The 21,907-nt window shown below is 37.7% G+C and overlaps 3 protein-coding genes across 3 annotated transcripts; 1 reads left to right on the forward strand and 2 right to left on the reverse strand.

Moving 5' to 3' along the window:
* Positions 1–4,632: 4,632 nt before the first annotated feature.
* On the reverse strand, positions 4,633–8,444 carry GCK72_004441 (uncharacterized protein; the record flags this gene model as incomplete). The annotated part of the gene is made up of 10 exons (XM_003097721.2): positions 4,633–4,789; positions 4,858–4,985; positions 5,431–5,563; positions 5,615–5,703; positions 6,184–6,308; positions 6,387–6,470; positions 6,527–6,629; positions 6,702–6,785; positions 6,845–6,987; positions 8,249–8,444. 10 exons carry the CDS (start codon positions 8,442–8,444, stop codon positions 4,633–4,635), a joined length of 1,242 nt encoding a protein of 413 aa, XP_003097769.2.
* A 5,171-nt stretch (positions 8,445–13,615) lies between these two features.
* GCK72_004442 (uncharacterized protein) lies at positions 13,616–17,044 on the reverse strand (the record flags this gene model as incomplete). Its single annotated transcript, XM_053724682.1, has 8 exons — positions 13,616–13,775; positions 13,825–13,952; positions 14,279–14,411; positions 14,988–15,204; positions 15,704–15,878; positions 15,926–16,009; positions 16,859–16,962; positions 17,011–17,044. The coding sequence occupies 8 exons, from the start codon at positions 17,042–17,044 to the stop codon at positions 13,616–13,618; spliced, it is 1,035 nt and encodes a 344-aa protein (XP_053588876.1).
* A 1,011-nt stretch (positions 17,045–18,055) lies between these two features.
* Positions 18,056–20,772, forward strand: GCK72_004443 (uncharacterized protein; the record flags this gene model as incomplete). Its single annotated transcript, XM_053724683.1, has 6 exons — positions 18,056–18,192; positions 18,262–18,462; positions 18,507–18,798; positions 19,458–19,517; positions 20,139–20,431; positions 20,487–20,772. 6 exons carry the CDS (start codon positions 18,056–18,058, stop codon positions 20,770–20,772), a joined length of 1,269 nt encoding a protein of 422 aa, XP_053588877.1.
* Positions 20,773–21,907: the final 1,135 nt, after the last annotated feature.

The raw sequence follows: 21,907 nt of genomic DNA on the forward strand, positions 1-21,907 counted from the left end.
GTATATTTTTCAGCCCATAATATTGAGTTTGACGCGAGTTAAGCGGCGGCCCGGTTTGCAAGTATGAGTTTTTCAGTATTCCCTAAAAAATCTAACTTTGAGATCCCGTCATGGTTGTCCCGTAACTTAATTTTTAATGTGGTATGTAGATCAAATTTAGACCTCTATTTTTGAAGTTAACAACTTTTTTGTACGGACACTCCCTAGAGAGTTACAGCAGGCTAAATTAAAAAGTGCCTTACTTACTATTAGAAATATATCCGACTTTGCAGATTTTAGGTGAAAATAGCAAATGAAAACTGAAGTAAATCTTTGCAGGACATGTAGATCAAACCTAGATCTTTATTTTTGTAGTTGACAACTTTTGTGTGTACTTTTTTGGTTTTTTAATAGCTACAGTACCGGACAAAAAGCTATCAAGTTTTGCCGTTTTCAGTTGAAATCGCCCAACTTTGAGGCTGTGCCATAGTAATTCTGTTTGACCTATCAAGTAGATTTTTAATGGATCATACAGATCAAAAGTAGAACTCCATTTTTGTAGTTGACAACTGTTTTGTACAGACAATCCATGGAGAGTTACAGCGAGTTAAAGTAAAATGCCTTGGAAACCAGGGAAGTTCATGACGAGGCGAGTTGAACTTTTCCTAAAAATTGGACCTTAGATACTTTCGACCCTGCTAATTCCAAAACTGAAAATCTGCCAAATGCTCATGTGAACCATGTTATGACCCGTCAAACTTACAATTAGCTTAACCACATGAAAAAATTGAACAGTTTGACGGGCCATAACTCGGTTCACGTGAGCATTTGGATGATTTTTCTTGCATTTTTGGAATCAGCAGGGTCAAAAGTATCATAGGTCCAATTTTTAGAAAAAGTTCAACCCGCCTCGTCATGAACTTCCCTTGTGAGATGATCTTTATAAACCTATAACTCGCTGGGGACCGTCTGTACAAAAAAGTTGTCAACTACGAAAATGAAGATCTAGGTTTGAACTACATATTCTGCAGAGATTTGATTCAGTTTTCTTTCGGCATTTTCGACTGAAATCTGCAAAATCAGATATATTCTTAATCGGTAATTTACGTCGGGTCACATGAGATTTTAAAATTCCTACGGTAAATATTATACAACTACTTTTATCATGTGTACTTAAAAATAAAATCATCCGGACAACAGGACACAATGATAATTGACAGTAACATAGAATACACAAATGTTATGTATAAGATTACGGACATGCGGACAAACAGGAAAACAGGCTGTTAAAATCATAATTTATGAGTTGATGAAAATTGTGAAAACCTAACTTTCCCACGAATAAAAATCTGAAAAACCTTTCTTGCAACTATGGTAAATTTTACTGTAACAAGATTAAAATCCAGTCATTAAGAAGCAAAAGTCACGAAGATTCTGAATCTGTTTTCAAATTTTTGATAGCTGCAAAAAGTACCTCTACAATCAAATTGGACTAACTCACGACATTCTAACGTTTTTCAAAATTTTCAAAGGGATTCAGAATCCCAACAATTTCAGCTCTTCAGTAATATCTGTTTCTTTTCAGAATCTCCTTCTCGTTAATCCTCCAAGAAGAACAGAGAAACCAAAAGTTCGTCTTGTCGTGAGTAGAGGGGTGTGTGTTGTTTTGTGGGCAAACACGGCCACTTTTCTAAAGAAGAAAAAGAAAAATCTGGGGAGGCGGGAATCCTAAATGTCAACACCAATCTCTCCTTTTGAAGACCCTCCGAACATCGGTGTGTCCGGATGTCCACCCATCTATCTGTCTGTCTGTACATCCGGATGTCCACTAATTTCAAGAGTAGCCAAACAACACTTCCCGCCGCTTCTTTTTCGAGAAGAAAAAATCGCGCGGAGAAAAAAAACGCGAGTGGTCAGGGAGGTTCTGTCTGAGTGCTTATGGAATGTTTCAAATATTTATTTTCACTTTTTTTCGTGTTGTAGAACATTGATCAGGAGGGGCGTAAGGGATGTGTTTAGAGGATGGTCAAGGTGGACATCTGGACAGACAGACAGACAGACAGACGGAGGGAAGCGAATAAGATGGCGGGGACAGCTGGAAACACAGTCAAAAATTGTTCAAAGTTGGTTAAAAAACGTAAAAAACCGACCTTAAAAGAGTTTTCACAATTTAATTTTCATAATTTCAGTTTTTTCGTGGACTAGAAAAACATAGGCCACGATTTCATGGTAACCACCTTATTTTCCTCAAAAAAACCTATCAAAACTTTCATGGCCTAGCTTTTCATGGCCTAACTTTCGTGGCCTAGAAAAAGCTAGTCCGCGTTCAAAAAAATATTCAAAACCGCTCCAATTTTGGACAAAAAATTTTGAGTGGACCAGAAGAAAAAAACCTAGGCCACGACTTATCAAAATTGCTCTGAAAATGATGGCCGAGAAAATCCTAGTCCACACCAAACAACAAAAGCATAGAAGCACAAAAACTGAGTTTGGTGGCCTAGGAATTTCCCTGGAATTTCCTAGGCCACCACCACAACCCACACATACATACAATACAACAATGTCTGTACTCTAATATCCACAGCGGCGGTACCCTAAGTGGGCGTGGCCCGATGTCTAAACCGCCCATCTTTTGTCGTCTCATTCTTATTCAAACGGAAAGATTTCTTCTTTCTTCGTTTTTTGTTCAGTTTCCTGAGAAGAAAAGGGGGAGAAGGTTAAATAAACGACTGGGGGGAGGTGTTTTACGGGAGAAATGGGACAAGTGAGAGGGGGACGGGAATACTATTACTATTTTACAATACTAACTAGGCCAATTATTAATTGCCGCAGGGGGGGGGGCTGTCCGTGACACTCATTGAGGTTGTCAGGAAGGCCTCTCTCATATAAATTTGGGGTTAAATCAGAAAAAATGAGAATATTCAAAATGACTAAAAAGCTGAAATTCTGAGAGTGACGAAATGCGCTCTATTGAGAATTTTTTGAAAATTCATAAATCTTCTCGAAATTGAGGGAATGTTCTAGATTGAGCAGGTTGAAACTCAGACATTTTAAAACCAGGACGTTTCGAAACTGAGCACAATCTCTAAGACAAAATCATTCACCCTATTTAAAAATGTGTACGGTTTCGAAGCGGCATCATATAGGGGACGTTTTAAAACCGAGCCACTTGGCAACCTTGATATTTTGAAACCGAGAAGTTTCTGACCCATGACGTATAGACACTGAACGTAAAAAAATACACTGAAAAATCACAATTTTTTGCGATCCACGTAAAACTGATGTCAAAATGCCAAAGTTTCCAAATGTCTGGTTACAAAACGTCTTCCGTTAACCCTCAAAACCCAACATTTGAAAACTCCGAAAATGGAAATTGCTGTAACTTGGTGGGATTTCGAGAAATTCGGAAATTCATTTTCAGATTCAACACTTTGAGGCGCTTCGAATGAGTATAATCATGCCTACGTTTGGAGCAAATTGAGTCTCACCACGAAAACTACAGTAACCCGCGACCCTTCTCGTGTCGAGACCAAATTTGCTCCAAACCTAGGCATGATTATACTTATTCGAAGCGTCTCGGCGTGCTGAATTAGGAAATGCAAAAAATTTTGGAATACCTCAAAAACCAAAGTTTCCAAATGTCTAGTTTCAAAACGTCTTCATCAAATCAGCAAAAAATGTGTGAAAATGTTTATTTTTAAATATTTTTTCACTGCGTGAACAGTGGACAAATGATAAAAATAAGGTCATTCGGACCAGGACTGTGCGCAAATTTTTTCGGACGAAAACTTTTCAGATTTTGGAAATTTCTGCTGAAATTTTCAAAAAAGTACATGACAAAAACAGTAAGTTTTCGGTTTTTCTTCGGTACGAAAGTCTCGAAAAAAAGTTGTTGCGGATTGCTGAAAATCTGGACAAACACCGACACACATACAGACTCACCAACTGACAATGAAAATAAATCTAATCCATTTCTTCCCATTTTATACCAATTTCCCAACAATTTCCTAAATCCGATTATTCCACGAAGAGAGAAAGTATGACCTTCACAAAAATACCCTCTAATCCAATAAGATGGAATTTTCTAGTTTTTTTTTCTTCAAAGAGGACATCAGGACACACAGACACACCCTCTCTCTCACTCATTTCCCTTTGTTTGATCTACTTTCTCAAGGAGTTTCAAAACAAAACACTAAACTTTCGGGGATGACGTGGCATCGGGTTAAGTGCTCCGAGAGCACGACACCTTTTCACTTTTTTGTTTTTTGTTTCCCGTTAAGCTGTGTTCTGTGTTTGCTTATGATCAATTTTGGGAAGATTATGTTCAACCCGGGGGAACTAGAACTCTTTGGGGGGGCTCATGAAATATACCTCGCTTTTTTGAATGCCATGACCTCCTCTCTCTATCGTGTGCTTCCGTGGCGCAATAGGCAGCGCGTTCGGCTGTTAACCGAAAGGTTGGTGGTTCGAGCCCACCCGGGAGCGAAACTTTTTATTATTATTTGTTTTTATTGTATATAGACAGAAAAATAATTTATTTAAGTTATCCCGTAACAAAGCAAAATTCAATCACATAAAAGTTTCTAAAAATCACACTCGTATAACCCGTAGATTTCCCAAATAAACTAGAAAATAGATAAAACTAAAAATTATTCATAAATATTTCGCTGCAATCTGATTATTGCACATTTCGAACGAGTGCCACCACGCCACATCTTTGTACGATTTCGGATTCTTCAGAATCTTTTGTTTATCCTGAAGACGGTCGCAAAGGGTGCACCATCCGGAGAATCCACTTCCGATTATTATTCTGGAAGTTTATTTTTTATTTTTGGTGGCCTAACTTTCTCGAGATGGCCTAGAAAAACCAAAACTCACTGCCAATCCTTTCTCCACGCGTGGTAACTCAAGTAGGTGTACTTGTCCTTATTCACTTTTTTGATATGGGTCATGAACTCGTCAAACGTGGCAAAGTCGTCGACAGCAATGTAGGCGGAGTCGGGGACCTGGAAAATGAGAAAAATGGGTTAATGTAGTTGATTTGAAGCGCTACAGTAACCCAAAAAACCGTGAAGCATTCTAGATTACTGTAGTTTAGAATAAATTGCAGAACTCGATGCACCATATGCCAGCATGAGTGGCGTTTACGCGAATTTTCGAGCTACAGTAACCAAAAACCGAATTTTACTGTAGAGCGGGTTACTGTAGCTTTGATTTTGAGCGGACACCGCACAATTTGGTGACATGGTGCATCGGAACAGTGATTGCACAGATATGAAGCTACAGTAACTCAAAATACTTTTCCCACAATTCTAGGTTACTGTAGCTTCGATTGTGTCACCGATGCACCATATCTTACGACAAATTTTGAAGTTTTCGCACTAAACCGAAACTACAGTACCCTCGGGGGTAATTTTACACGCTGAATCCAAAAAATGTAGCAAAACGCACCCCCAAATCCTTATAATACTTCCTTGCCAAGACAATTGGAATAACCATTCGATCGTTCAACGCCTTCCAGAACTTCTCAGTCACATAGTCCTTGCAATTCGAGTTTTCCATTGAGATGTAGAATTTGTAGGGTCTAAAAACTTATTTTTGAAAAAATTCAGGAGATTCTGAACAAAAAGCCTACTTAATCAACTCCAGGACACATGGGGACTCCTGATTATCGACACCTGTGCATTGTGGCGCTTGTTTGCCGCAGTTTCCCCAGATTTCGATCTGAAAAAGGTTTATGATCTACAGTAACCCAGAAACCAGACGTTTGGAAACGAAAGGGACAGGCGGAATTCCGATTAAAAAGTTTGGATTTTCGAAAATTTTTGAAAATTCCGAAAGTTCAAATATATGTAACTTGGTGGGTTTCAGACTAATTTGAAATTTTTTTGCATTTCCAAATTCAGCACGTCGAGACGCTTCAAATGAGTATAATCATGCCTAGATTTGGAGCGATTTGAGTCTCACCACGAAAACTACAGTAACCCGTGCCCCTTTTTGTGTCGAGACTCAATGCGCTCCAAACCTAGGCATGATTATACTCATTCGAAGCGTCTCAGCGTGCTGAATTTGAAAATGCAAGAAATTTTGAGATTCCTCTAAAACGCATCAAGTTACAGCAATTTCAATTTTTGGAATTTTCGAAAATTTTCGAATTTCTTACTTTTTTAATTTTTTTTAATTCAAAAACTACAAAAAACGCACATCAAACCCATTATCAATCATTTTCTTGATCAAATCGAATCTCCGATTCGGCGTGAAACAGTTCGAAGCAAGCCATGTCGCACTTTTCTTCTTGCTATCCCAAATTGCGTTAAGGTCGATTTCAACTGCAAACTTTTTATGTTTTTGGGCAGGTCTGTGTGTCTGTCTGTGTGTCTGTCCATCCAGATGTCCACCCTATATACCTGGAGTCTTCCTCTTCACCATAGTACCATAAGGTGCCCAGATGTCTGCATCCGTTCGATAAGTCATTGTCCAGTTGATCATGTCTAAAAACATTTTTTTGAATTAAAAAAAAATCTACTCAAAAAAAAGATATACTTACGACTCTCCGGCCGGAAATTGTCGTTACTCGGGCTTTCCAATGACCATAGAACGTAAGGGACACCAGGTTTTCGTTGGGATTTCATTCTTTTAAATTTTTCGTTCTGAAATTTTTTTGATATGAAAAATTTGAAAACTCTAGGCCACCAAAAAAACTCAAAAACTCAAAAACTCACCGGTCCCCGATAATCCGCATTATGGAATAACACGGCGTCAGCGTTGTCGGACTCTGACTCGTCTTGTGTTATTCTACAGTAGTTCTGCAAAAAAAATTAAAAAATTTAAAGAAAATGCAAGCGCGCTCTACTGATAACTCTACCTGAACATCGGGACATGTCGCTAGAAATCGTTCGGTCGTTATCGGGTGTCCGAAGAATTGGGTGGCCGCGTAGATCACAACATTTTTTGTGGACACTGGGGCGACAGCTCTAGGGTCCGGGTTGTTAAGGGAGAGGGGGGCGGCTGGAATAGGAGAGATATTTTTTTTTTAATTTTGGGGGTGCGGGATTTCGGAGCATCGTAAATAGTTAATTTTTAAATATGATTTTTGTTGGTTTGCGTTTCTGGGTGTCCGGATATCCCGATTCTGAGGATGAGAGGGGGGGGGGGGGGGTGTTCTAAAATTTGACCTAGGTTTTCAACAACTGGGAAGTTAGGCCACGAGATTTTTAACCACGTTTTCAGAGTCGTGGCCTAGCTTTGCAATCTTTGGAAAGCTAGGTCATGGGTGAAAAATTTTCCCTGGCGTGACCTATATTTTCAGGTCTTCTATTTCTGCCGAAAAAATGGTCAGGAAAATGTTATCGAAAATTTTGGAATAAAAGCTCTATTTTCCAATTTACTGCAATTGGCGCCAAAATTCAAAATTCAAATTTTTAAAAATTTTAAAAATTTTTTGAAATTTTTCGCGAAATAGTCAATTTGTCGACTATCATTCAGAATAAGAGGAAACTTGGAAAAACCATTAAAAATGTTCACATTTTCGATGAAAAATTCGAAAAATGTCAAAAAGAAATCGGTTCTTTTTTGAATCCAGGCCTTAGGACCGGAGGAAAGGGCCGAGGGAAAAATTGGCTTACAAAAACCAATTTTTCCAAATATTTTAAGTTTTTTGAAAATTTTCCTATTTTTCATCGAAAATGTGAACATTTTTAATGAGTTTTTCAGAATTTTCAGAAAAAAAACCAAATTTCTAATTTTCTGCTTCACCAACGGTTGTTGATTCAGGGCAATTAGAAAAGCAATTTTGAAACCGGGACATTTAAAAACCGGGTCGTTTTGAAACTTCGTAGAGGGGAAATCATCTTTCCATTTTCAGACTTGTCACGGGCCGGGCCGAAATCAAACAAAATCTCGGCCCGGCCGGGCCCGGCCCGCTCGGCCCGTTTTGAAACATTTTTGACATTTGTTGGACATTTTTTGAACATTTTTTGAAAAAAGTAAAGTTTTTGACCAAAAACTTAAAATTGAATCAATATTTATGATAATTTTATCATTTTCACTCTATTTTTTCGAAAAATTTCAAAAAAATTTAGTAAAAATGGGCACTTACTTTTGAATCCGGGCCGAGAGAAATTTCGGCCCGACCAGGCCCGATTTTTGACAAGTCTGTCATTTTTGGATATTGTTCGGTTTCAAAATAAAAATGTTAGTTTCCAAAGTGTCTCAAATTTTTCAAATCTCCCGCCAGATCACCCCCAAAAACAAAAAAACTTCAACTCACCATGCTCCTTATGTCTCGCCGGCATCAGTGTATACCACAGAAACAAGGCGACCGACGCGTAAATGGCAACCGTCACGAATCGTCCCAAATATCTCCATGTACACGTGGCACCGCCCGTCTTTTGTTGTAGAAAGGATGACATTTTATCCGGCGGATTGCTGCTAAGAATAATCATAGGCGCTTTGTGGATGTACATGGTTTTCATTGGGGGTTCAAGAGTACAAACTCTTGAAAAAGGGGGGAATTTGAAACGGATATATGAGAATTCGGGGGGAAGAGGTGACAATGGAGAGGGCTCCAGAGAATTAGAGAGATGTCTCTATGGAGATGAAAAAAAAGAAGAAGAAGGGATTCCGAAACTCAGAGGGGGAGACAGAGACCAAAAAAATGTTTATATATACGAGAATATGTATGTGAAACGTGGGAAAACATACATGGCTTCGCTGATTTCTATTGTTGCAAAAAAGTTTTTTTTTTGGTTGGAAAAAATGATAAAAGAAGCTTGACCAAATGTGCAACATAAAAATGTTCCGATTTTATTTTTCCAAGGTTTTGGGTTATGATGTTGACATAAGAAAGGCGCAAGCAATGTTTAAAAAAATTATCAGGCATAACCATTTATGTTGTAAAGTCATGTATAAAAAAATCAGAATCTTCTTTTAAAAATCAGAATTTTAATTTTGCAACCATACAACTTTGTTTCTAAACACTTTAATTCATGTCGCTAAAAGAAATAAATGAATAAAACTAAAAAAGAAAATTACGGTAACTTTTTTGGGAAAAGTTAGAATTTCACCAACTGGCAGTGGCATGAATTAAAGTTTCTAGAAAGAAAATCATATGGTTACAAATCTGAAATTAGGGATATTCCGAAACAATATCGAAAAAATTAGAATTTCTTCAAATTCAATATTGTTAAAATGGTTCCTGTACGAAAGTTTAATACTAAAAGGTTTTTTTTTCGAAATTTTTCCAATATTTAGATTTTTTAAAAATTACTTTGCAGTTTTGGAATGTTTTTGGACAATGCGCTTGAAAAAAATTATGGAAATTTTTCAGAAATAACTTATTTTTCTCAAAAAACTTTCAATTAAAAAATGTATTACTGGAAAATTCACTACAATAAAATTGGTCTGAAAAAACCAACGTTCAGGTCCTAACTTTTTGCTTTAAAAATATTACGCAACCTCAACCTTGGAAAAAATGGGAAAAAAGAAGAAAAATCCTTCAAAAAAGTTAAAAATTCATATTTAAAATTACTTTTTTTTCTCTCTAAACTTCTGAACCAACCTTCTTACGAATTACTCATAAAACACACTCTCTCTCTCTGCCCTACAACGCCCCATACACATATGAATCTTATCATTTAAATACACGTCAACTTTTTCAGTGCATATTTACATAGGGAAGGGAAGAAGAGTTGATAAGCGAGTGAAGATTGATTTTCCAAAAAAAAAAAGAGTTCTTTGACCTAAATTGGTTTCTGAAACCCTAAAAAACTAATTACACCCATGTATAATTACAAGGGATTATCCAACGCAACGATACAGAAAAAAGTGGTTCCCGATGACGAGGGGGATGACAGATGGACACACATTTGAATGTATCTACAAATAGGGGGGAAAATGAATCGAAATGACAACAAATAGAGGGGAGAGATTCATATATGGAGAGGGGGACAATGGGAAGTACTATTATTTGGAATATAGATAGGAGAGAGAGAGAGATTTGTATGTGTAATAATACGTGGGGGGGGATAGATTTTGTACTTAACTGACTTCTACATGATTTTGGTTTGTTGAGCAGTGTGTACTTTTTTGGTTTTTTAATAGCTACAGTACCGGACAAAAAGCTATCAAGTTTTGCCGTTTTCAGTTTAAATTGCCCAACTTTGAGGGTATGTCATGGTAATTCTGACTGACCTATCAAGTAGATTTTTATGGACCAAACAGACCAAGAATAGAGCTCCATTTTTGTAGTTGACAACTTTTTTGTACGGACACTCCCTAGCAAGTTACATATCGTCAAAGTGATTTCTCCCTCAAATCCACTAATTTCAGTGCAAAATAGAGAAATTTTTGAGCTGTCGTCTTAAAATTACCATAACTCCCTAGGGAGTGTCCGTACAAAAAAGTTGTCAACTACAAAAATGAAGCTCTACTTTCGATCTCTATGATTTATTAGTCATATATTAGGTTGGCAAGAAAGTTTTTGACCATAACTCAAATCATTCCTACTCAGACAGAAAACATGCCCGATAGCATACGTAATGACTATATTGGTACACAACAGTCTGCTGTTTATTGGGTACGTTCCGGATATCCTCCTGCCAAAACTCCGGTTGTTTCAAGCTAAAATAAACTTGGACCCATTTCTCGACTTGACTTCAAGTTTCGAATTCCTGTCCAGCTGTAGCACGCTGTATTACCCCGAATATATGATATTTTGTTAGAGGAAGGTTGCAGCTGTAATTTGTGTGAGCAAGAAGTATTTTGCAAAAGTAGGTGAGAATGTACGTCGTCGATTATGTAGCATGCGGATGAGCAACATCATGGAGGCGGTGGATTTTTTGACCGCGTGGAACTGAGGGCTTGCGTAGAGCTTTTATTTTTTGCACAGTGAAAGAGCAGTAGTGTAAGATTATGGTTTTGCACTTTTCTAGAAGATTCCAGTTATATACGTTGTGTAAGGAGGGCATGACTTTCATTTGGAATTGTTCTCGTTCGACGATGTCTGCTGGCGTTCAATCAACGCCGAGTCACTTGACTTTTCTGTGATAATTACTGTACAAGACCATCGCCCTGTTAAAACTAAAAACGGTTCAATAAATTAAAGTTTGGAGGAGAAGAGAGGAATTAAAATCGTAGGACTACCTTTCGCTAAAAGTTAAAATCGATTAAAAGATGTCGAACACATGCATCAATTTTTATTCTTGCCAACACGTTTCAAGAAGTTTTTAACTGTGGTAGTAAATAGTGTGGACTGTCATTGATAATTTACAAAAATACTTGAATGGATATTCTTTCTCTATAACTCACAGCATGTACATTTCCTGTTCATATAGTCTTTTAGTACGTGATACTTTGATCATTAAAAAATGGCATTTCTCAAAGTTGTGAACTAAATTACTTTTGGTGTGTCGATAGAAGATTTCACCCTTGCTAAGTTCTCATATCGGTGAGCAATTATAGTAACCTTAGTATAACATGTAAAGCGAAATCGAAAATATTGCTGTAAGAATTGTTGGTCAAGAATGAAAACAGGCAGGGCTCTCCAAGAAGGGAAGCGTCGGAGGGAAATGCTGTATACTATCAGAATTCCAGAGAGTTTATCTAACATAGGCCATGCATAGTTGGTTTTGATTCTCGTCATTTGTCTGACAGCATTCAAAACAAATCATGGTCAAAAACTTTCTTGCCAACCTAATATTTGATGGGACAATCAGTATTACCATGACACACTCTCAAAGTTGGGCAATATCAACTGAAAACGGCAAAACTTGATTGCATTTTGTCCGGTACTGTACTATCTGCACTGGTCGGTGGAAAAGAATTCTACGCGGCCATGTAGTCCTCTTGGACAAGTTTTCGGTCAATTCCTCGTTTCATCACCTTTTCCAACAAACTTTAGTAGTTTTCTTTTTTTTAAATTCAAATGTTGAAAAAAGTTAAGAAACAAGGAATCGAGACCGCCCGCACGATAATTCAATCGTGACCAATGCAAACGCGCTTTGTTGAGACTACATTTTGGTAATATTAATTGACCCCTAAATTGCAATTTTTTGATGTTTCTTGTTTTTTCAAAAAATTGACCTTTCTCGATTATATTTCCCCTTAAAACTATTTCTTGACAAAGTTTTTCAGTTCAAACAAAAAAATTTAGGTAGGCGATTTTTCTCAAAAGAGCGCATTTGCATAGGTTCACTTTGAATTATCGTGCGCCCGGAAAAACCCCTCCACCAAAGCTCATTTTGAGTCAGACGAACGGGAATTTAGAGCAATTTTTAGCATTTGAGCCAATACCGTGAGATTTTGTCATTAAACGTTAAAAAATGACTAAAAAATCAACAATTTTCAGTTCAATTTTACGTGGATCATCTCGGTTTCAAAACGTCCCTAATTTTAGCCATGTTTTACCTGCAGTCTTGAATATTGATGTTGTTAGACAGATGAATAAAACACGTGTAAGGGATCGAGAAAAGGCACAACAATTGTTTTATTTATTTATTTAGTTAAAAACGTATGTGGAAATACGTGGAAGGGTCAAGGGATTAAAAAAATTAAAAGAAATAGAGTAATGACACGTGCAATTTTGTGAAATCGTTAATGTGAGGCGGGGTGAATATTTTCTTTTTCACGTCAGCTCTATTAGCACGACACACTTCTTACAACCACGCTCTACCGAAACCGAAGAAAATAGTGTGCGAAATTGAGAGACTCAGAAAAAAAGAGACATTTTTCAAGTGGATTTCGGAGGAGCGCAGTTGTAAGAACTTTGCCGAGCTAATAAAACAACATTGCCAACTTTGGTTATTTTAAACCAGGCTAACACAAAAAAACCGTAGAGTGCATCATATAGTTCTATAGGAAATGTAGGATTTTTTTTTGAAAACGGTCCTTGACAAATGGGGTTATACCGCTCAAAAGTATAGTAAGCTTTAAGATTCGTCCACGTTATAAGTCCCGCATTATGCTGAGCCGCGACTCAATTGACAACGTGCCAAGTCGTGTGCAAACGCGCTTTACTAGACTTCCGGTTTTGCGGGAAAATAATTTGAATTTATATGGAAAAAATATGACCCTGTGCGCCACCTTTGTACAAAAACGTTCAACGATACTATTTTATGATAAATACAGTACCGCTCAAAAGTATATTAAGTTTTGCCTTTTTCAGTTGAAAACGCCAAACTTTGAGAGTGTGTCATGGTAATACTGATTGTCCCATCAAGTAGATTTTTAATGGATCATACAAATCAAATGTAGAGCTCCATTTTTGTAGTTGGCAATTTTTTTGTACGGAAACTCCCTAGCAAGTTACATATCGACAAAGTAATTTCCCCCTCAAATCGGCCAATTTCAGTGCCAAAATAGTGCGATTTTTGAGCTGTCGTCTTAGAGTGACCATATCTCCCTAGGGAGTGTCCGTACAAAAAAGTTGTCAACTACAAAAATGGAGGTTTACTTTTGGTCTGTATGATCCATTAAAAACGTTCTCGGTGTGAAAATCAGAATTACTATGACACACTCTCAAAGTTGATCATTTTCCACTGAAAACAGCCATAGTTGATAACTTTTGGGCGGTACTGTATGTCCTTTATGTTAAGAAATGGGTTAAACACCAAACAATTTGGAATCTACAATATCTTATTTATTTCAAATACCTATTCGCAAACGAGTTATCACAATTCAATGTACTATGCCAGGCAGCTAAATTTTCATATGACTTCTTCTTCTTCTTCGTCATCTGCTTCCCCAGCTTCTGACACAACTGACAAAACCCGTAGTTGTCCTCATTGGTGTCCACTATTCTGGAATATTTCATTTTCAAATTCTTCAGTCACTTCCATTTGGGATCACCTATAATTTTCTCTCCACTTGTGGTACTTTATGTATTCCGTTTCATTTTCTGAAATTTTTTGGATATGTTCTACAAAATCCGTCAAATTGGGGTAGTCATCAATAGCTATGTACATGTCATCGGGAATCTGCAAAAATAAGTTTTGAAAAAATGCCCGGAAACTGCATCACATGACATCATAATTGGAGCTACAGTAACCCAAAACAGAATTTCACTGTAGAGCGGGCTACTGTAGTTTTGGTTTTGTGCGAACACCGCACCATTTGGTGACATGGTGCATCGGGACAGTGATTGTACAGATATGAAGCTACAGTAACCCAAAAGACTTTTCCCACGATTCTAGGTTACTGTAGTTTCGAAACACCACGGCATATCTTACGACAACTTTTGAGAGACTACAGTACCCCGGGGGTAATTTTTCACGCTGAATCCAAAAAACTTGTCAAAACTGACCCCCAAATTCTTATAAATCTTCCGTTCCATGACAATCGGTACCACTTTGTATCTTCCAGCTTTTCTCCAGAATTTCTCTGTGACGTAGTCCTTGCAGTTACTGTTTTCGAAGGCGATCGTGAATTTGTAGGGACTGAAAGAAAAATAGCCGAAGATTTCCTTTACCAAGAAACGCTAACATTCCTGAAAAGCTGGGGATTCTGAATCTGTATTCAAAATTGACAAATAGACAAAAAATGCAAATTTTCTCTACTAACGCCAATTTTTCCACTTTCAAAACTATTTCTATCGTGTTCTCCTTGAAATTTTAGTCTAGAACGATTGAAAATCAAGTTTTCAGGCGTAAAGAGCACAAAGTTACAGGCGACGGCGAGAGAGTGAGAGAGCGCAGACAACGAGAGTGTCTCGTCGTCTGCGCTCTCCACTATTTCATCTCGTCACTTAGAATGAGTGTAACTCCGCGTGGACTGGTCCGATTTTAATTATTTTTAGTTTTTTGAAAAACTGAGAACACGGGGATCAAGATGGTATAAATTTAAATTCAAAAACATTCATTTTGAAAAAACTTTTTTTTTTAATTTGAAAAAATTCAATTTTTACAAAAAAATTTTGTCGTGGACAAAATTTAAGTATAGATTCTTCATCCCCATGACGCCAGCTTTCCAGCCATATATTTCATAACCACAAATTATCAGTAGAGCGCGGTTACCTGTGTAACTTCTCATCACACCCTTCCGGTCCTCTATTCCTTGGACACCATTTGGGTTCATTCATATAAATTTTTCCAAATCGATCGATATTCATCCCGAGAGACACCAGTTTATCAACAACTTCCTTCCGTTTATTCTGGGTGTAAAAGGTGTTTGATACCAGCCATAACGTGTCTTTGGTTTTGGAAGTCCAGATTTCGGTGTAGTTTGGGGTGGCTGAAAATGACATAGTTTTAGTATGACCAGAAAGATGACGTTATGAGGATTCTGAATCAGTTTTCAAGTTTTTGCAAGGGTCAAAATGAAGGAAGTTGCAAGACTGGGAAAAAAATATTATTTTCAAATTTCCAAAAAAAAAAAGTTCAACAAAAATGTTTTTGAATTTAAATTTACATCCATCCTGATCCCCGTGTTCTTAGCTTTCCAAAAAACTAAAAATCATCGAAATCGGATCACACCACGCGGAGTTACACTCGGTCTAAGTGACGAGGTGAGAGAGTGGAGGGCGCAGACGACTAGACGCTGTCGTTGTCTGCGCTCTCTCACTCTCTCGCTGTCGCTCGTAACTTTGTGCTCTTTACGCCTGGAAACTTCATTTTTAATCGTTCTAGACTAAAATTTCAAGGAGAACACAATGGAAATAGTTTTGAAAGAGGAAAAATTGATTTTAGTAGAGAAAAATTGCATTTTTGCCATATATACCCAAATTCCTTACCCAAATTCTCCGTTTTCACCAATGCCCCATAAGGATAATATACATCGGAATCTCTTCTATAAGTCATTGTCCAATTAAAATAATTCTCATATTTCTTCATATTCGCATAGTACGGATTTTCAGAAGCCATCATGATATAAGGAATATCGGTGCGTCGTTTCAATTGGCCGAGTTTCTGGAAAAATCTGTGTGTCTGTTTGTCCGGATGTCCACTATGTCTACCTTCTCATCGATATCCCTGGAATGAAAGAGCACTGCATGGGCGTTGGAGAAGTGCCGTTTTTTATTGGTGATAATGCAGGAGGTCTGAGGTTTCGAAATGTTCTAGTTTCAAAATAAGTCACGCAGTGTTAAAATGGCTCCGGGACGCTTAGGAACCAGACATTTGGAAACCGAACATTTTGGCAACCTGGACATGTCATGGAGATATGGGTCGTGATCTATATCGTTGGAAAGCTGAAAAGACGCTGATTCCAAATATATATTCAGTTTTTGTCCTCGAGGCCTGATATTCGAGAAAAACAAGGTCGAAGTTTTCGCTGGCAAGTCATTAGCCTAATGGTACCACACTGCCGATATTTTTCACACGTCTTGAGGGTAATGGCTTGCCAACGGTGCGTACTTTGACCTTGTTTTTCTCGAATACCAAGCCTCGAGGACAAAAACTAAATATATATTTGGAATCAGCGTTTTCTCAGCTTTCAAATGATATAAGTCACGTCCCATATCTCGGCACTGCCTCCACGACCTTCCCTAGTTAGAATTATTCAACAGAACAGTACAGAAAAAAGTGTTTTCTAAAAAAACCTTCTTTGGATATGTCTTTGACTGTCATTTTTTTATCAAAATTTTTTGACCAAAGATACAAAAATTGACTAGTTTGCAATTCTAACAAGAAGCTTGTAAAATTTCTTGGATTCGAAACGTCCCGGTGCCATCAAAATACATAATACAAACCAGGGCTGGGCAAATTATTTGACCACGTTTTCAGTTCACCGTGACCGCACAACCTTGTTCCCTGAATTGAGTCACCTAATGTAAGAATTGGTAATTAAAAACAGCCTAGAAAGTTTTGAACAGATTGGTCAACTTGCACCAAAGTTATCAAACATTCAAAACAAGAATTCAAATAATTTGCCCAGCCCTGATACAAACCTTGACACTCTCCGGACAATTCTTCAAATATGAATTTGTGATCGGGCTTCCAAAAAATGGCGTTGCAGCATATACTACAATTTTTCCAGTGAGATTCAGGTAGTCTGAAAATCTAACCAACAATCAAAAAATTTTCATATGTTCAAACTTACCATTCAACCTACTCTCATCACCATCATAACTCATCTGTACTGTATAAAAAGTGATCGTAATAAAAACGCACATTCCAAAAAAGCAGACTCGATAGAAATTGCCACGTATGGACATTCTTTGGACCCGTTTAGTCAGGGAAATCGAGATGAAAAACAAGAAAAAAACAAAAGTGGTCCCGTTTAACGGGGGGACAGTCGCTATAGCAACTTGCAGTCATACAAAGCAAAAAAGATTTTTCAAAAAGCATTTTGAGGCTATTTTCTGAATATGAAGCACAAATAAGAACTAGTTTTTTCTGAAAGTTTTTGGTATGAAGCTTGCAAAAAGTCGCATTTTTCAGTGTTCTATTGTAAAATTCAGTGTCGAAATGTGTCGGTTTCCAAACGGCTCGGTTGCTGTAGTCTGGCAGGTAACAGGCCTTTTAGGCTCCAGAAATTTCTGAACTACCCCTTCAATAACCGGAATAACTTGAAGTTCTTGAACTTTTCGTTTCGGATGCGGAACTTACTAGGGAAGGCCCTCGACTCGGTCTGAAGTTATAGGACGTGACCTATATCATTGGAAAGCTGAGAAAACGTTGATTCCAAATATATATTCAGTTTTTACTATTGAGGCCTGGTATTCGAGAAAAACGAGGTCAAAGTTTGGACCCTTGACAAGTCATTACCTTCCTGATGTGAGCCCACACCCTTCCCCATGCCACACCTCCTCACTACCACCTACACCACGCTACCGGTAATGACTTGTCAGGGGTCCAAACTTTGATCTCGTTTTTCTCGAATACTAAGCCTCGAGGGCAAAAACTGAATATATATTTGGAATCAGCGTTTTTCAGCTTTCCAATGATATAGGTCACGTCCCATAACTCCAGACCGAGGACCTTCCCTAGTTAATTTTCATATCGAAATTTAGAGTCCACAAACACCAACTATCATTTTTATGTCAGAATCCGCGATTGGCTATCTTATCTTATCTGAACCATCTCCATCACAGACCAGGAATTAACATTCAGTATTCTTCCAACCCTTTCACTCCCTCCCAAAGATGGATTTGTTCTTCTGGCTCTCCAAACTCTACGAATTCATCCGAATCCGATTCTACCGTTATCCTAAATTTCCACTTCTTAACCTACCGTATGTTGCAATGAAACAAGTGATCAGATCCATGAGTGTTTCCGAAAGGTAAGCAATCGCGCTCCACTGAACTCCATCGATTTCTTAGTTGGCGTTTTAGTAAACTTTTTTTTTCAGAATAAAACTGTCTCAAACTTCCAAGAGGATGAGGAATTACGTGATCTTATCACGAGTTGTTTCTGAATATTGTGAGGTTCATATTCGCGATAAATATTCATTTTTATATTTTTCAACTCTGAATGCCATGTTTTATTGTGGGAGAAAGTTGGAAAGTTCCACAAACTCTGAAGTATTGACAAATCGGGACTATGGGATATGGTAGGTGTTGATTTTCAACGTAAATTCACTTTTGAAATTTTCAGGCTCAACAAAAAAGGAACATCACTAGATAACGTTACAACAATCTTTCAAAGAACTCAGTCAATTTTTCCTTCAAATTATTTCAGTCTTGTATTATACCCAATTAAAATACTCGGAGCAGACATTCAAACTATTTTGAGCATTCCTTGTTTCCAAAAGTGTGATCATATTTCTGTATACTGTGGATTTACTGTTACATCAGAATTTTTGGATGCTGTTATGGATTTTGCAAGTTTCAAAAGAGATATAACGATAAGATGTACAAATGTTTCTTTGGATTATTGTCACGAGAAAGTGAGTAAATTTAGCATACTTGCAAACCGGGCCGAAACGGGCCGAAACGGGCCGGCGCGTAACTCGCTTCAAATTCAATATTATGAGCTAAAATATACCAAAATGTAGATCTCGACGAGTTCTATGTCCGTGACTTGCTACGGGCCGGATAGCTATTCGTTAATGTGCCGCGGGCCGGGAAAAAGTGCCAAAAATCGCGAAAAATGCTAAAAAAACCATTCTAGCCCGGCCTGCGGCACATCCGATCCGTAGTAGGTCACAGACATACAGTGCGTCCAATAATGATAGGACCCCCCCCCCCCCTATGTTTTGGGGTTCCAGACAGAACCAGTACAGATACAAAAAATCTGTGATGACCATTCGATTCAGGGTACAAAGAAACACTAGGGGTCAGACTTTCATGGTTCTACCTTTTTTGTTAGAAGCGCACCACCAAAAAGTCATTTTTCAGCCGTCCAATAATGATGGGACCACCTCGAAAATCGAATTTTCAGTTGATTTTCAAGAAGCTTTTTTCTTGGAAAACTGTTTTAATCGATCGAAACATACCTTTTTTGTTGTTTTCGGATTATTCCATTATAGTTTTGACATTTTCAACATCAAGCCCAAATGTTTTCCTTTTTCGAATTTTCACCCATCAGAAATATTCACTGTTTCAGAACTTCGAGACGAGTATCTCTTATCACAGACCACGTATCATTCTGAAACTTTCCGGCAAGGTAAATCAAGTCATTCATGATAAAAATGAATAGGGGATATGCAAAAACATTCATTTTCTGTAAACTTATACTCACGATTCTCGAACTCACTCGGATTTCTGATGGGTGAAAATTCGAAAAAGGAAAACATTTGGGCTTGATGTTGAAAATGTCAAAACTATAATGGAATCATCCGAAAACAACAAAAAAGGTATGTTTCGATCGATTAAAACAGTTTTCCAAGAAAAAAATTTCTTGAAAATCAACTGAAAATTCGATTCTTGAGGTGGTCCTATCATTATTTGACGGCTGAAAAAATGACTTTTTGGTGGTGCGCTTCTAACAAAAAAGGCAGAACCATGAAAATCTGGCCCCTGGGGTTTCTTTGTACCCTGAATCGAATGGTCATTACAGATTTTTTGTATCTGTACTGGTTCTGTCTGGAACCCCAAAACATAGGGGGGGGGGTCCTATCATTATTGGACGCACTGTAGAACTCGTCGAGATCTACATTTTGGTACATTTTTCAGCCCGTAATATTGAGTATGAAGCGAGTTACGGGCTGGCCCGTGTCGGCCCGTTTCGGCCCGGTTTGCAAGTATGGAACTTAGTGATATAAGCCTAAAAACTAGAAAGATGTAGGCCTTCAAATTCCGAGATATTATCTACGGCGACTCTCGTTGGATACATATCGACTACCTATTATCTCTAGAAAACAGTCGGTGTGTCACACTGGAAAGGTGCTCTTTGAGCAGTGAGGATATAAATATTCTACTCAAACATTGGATAACATCTGAATTCAACATGTTCAAAATGTTGAAAATTGAGTTTGAAGAGGATCGAAAAGGAGGAGTTGTGCGATTTTGCCGGGAAGTTTTGTTTGAAGGAATAACTGTGCTGAGAGCAGTTTTACGTCAAAATCCGTGTTATTTAATGTAAGTTCTGACAGTGTTAATGAGTCGGCCAACATTACCACATTCATTTTTTCAGCGCTACAAACTCTCAAAACCAACTGAAACGGGACATTTTGGTTTGTCAATTTCATGATCAAATTCTTAAAATGATCACAGAAAGTAACGATAAGATCAGACTGGTAACGGGTATCAACGGGACACCGTGTCGGGAAGTGCATAAAGTTCTGAAATTGTTGGATAAGAAAAAAGAATTGGAAATGAACGTGCTCGATGAGAATTCACTTCAAGAACGCCATATCTTACACATGCAACTAGAAACTTATGGAGTTTGCTTCAAAGATAATTTTGCATTTTTACAATAAAGAGCAATTCTAACAAATTCTTAGAAATGAGTGGTTAATAAATGAATTTTTTGGAAATGGATACATAACTCGCAGATGACAATGCGCCTGGCAATCATTGCAAAACCATTGGCTGAAATTCGAGGCACTTTTCACAATGATAATCAGATTATTTCAAACAAAAAATTTGAAGTAATCCCTTTTGTATTAGCCCAACATTTGTATTACAATTGCGCCCCACTGCAAACGAGAGAGTATCGGCGGGAGTTTTTTCGCGCCAAAACAGATGTTCACTGATTTTGATCTACTCTCGCTGTTTTCCATTATAACATAAACAAAATATGAACAGTTAAGCGTATAGACTTCTTAAAATGAGTACTTTATTATCAAAACGAATCGGTTGCACTCTGTAATTCGCCATTTACCTATATATGATTACGGTATCATTGTATCAGTTGGTTTTGTCTCAGTTTTCATTGAAAAAAAGTTACAGTACTGGCCATAAAGGATGCGACACATGCCGTTTTCAGTTGAAAATGGTCAACTTTGTGACTGTGACACGGCCTCCATGATAGTCTCACAATATTGATTGTTTATGGAGTGTATAGATCACAAATAAAGCTTCATTTTTGTAGTTGGCAACTTTTTTGTACGGGTGCATTCTAAGAAGTTATCAATCGTCAAAGAATTTTCTCGAAAATTTTGCCCTTTTTCAGTGCTAAATGGAGACATTTTTGAGCTGTACATACATTGACTGTCTGTAACTTTTTAGGATATGCCCGTACAAAAAAGTTGTCAACTACAAAAATGAAGCTCTATTTGTAATCTATACACTCCATAAACATTCAATATTGTGAGACTATCAGGGAGCCCGTGCCACAGTCACAAATTACAAAAATAACGCCCTACAAGCCCGTCTAACTGTCAAAATTATGTGAATAATCAGTGACAACCTGACACGTGCTCAACGTTGCTCATTTTTAACAAACAACTTCAAGAGTTGCAACTAATTCTGCTTTCCGGCCAAAACCTATAGGATTGGTATTTGCACATGCCGGTTTTTACAACCACGCTCCACCGAAATTGAGATAGAGAAAAAGATACAATTGTTAAGGGAGGAGTTCAGTAGAGCGCTAATATGATCATGTACATAATA

The sequence above is a fragment of the Caenorhabditis remanei genome, chromosome II, assembly GCF_010183535.1.
Source record: "Caenorhabditis remanei strain PX506 chromosome II, whole genome shotgun sequence".
NCBI classification, from domain to species: Eukaryota; Metazoa; Nematoda; class Chromadorea; order Rhabditida; family Rhabditidae; genus Caenorhabditis; species Caenorhabditis remanei.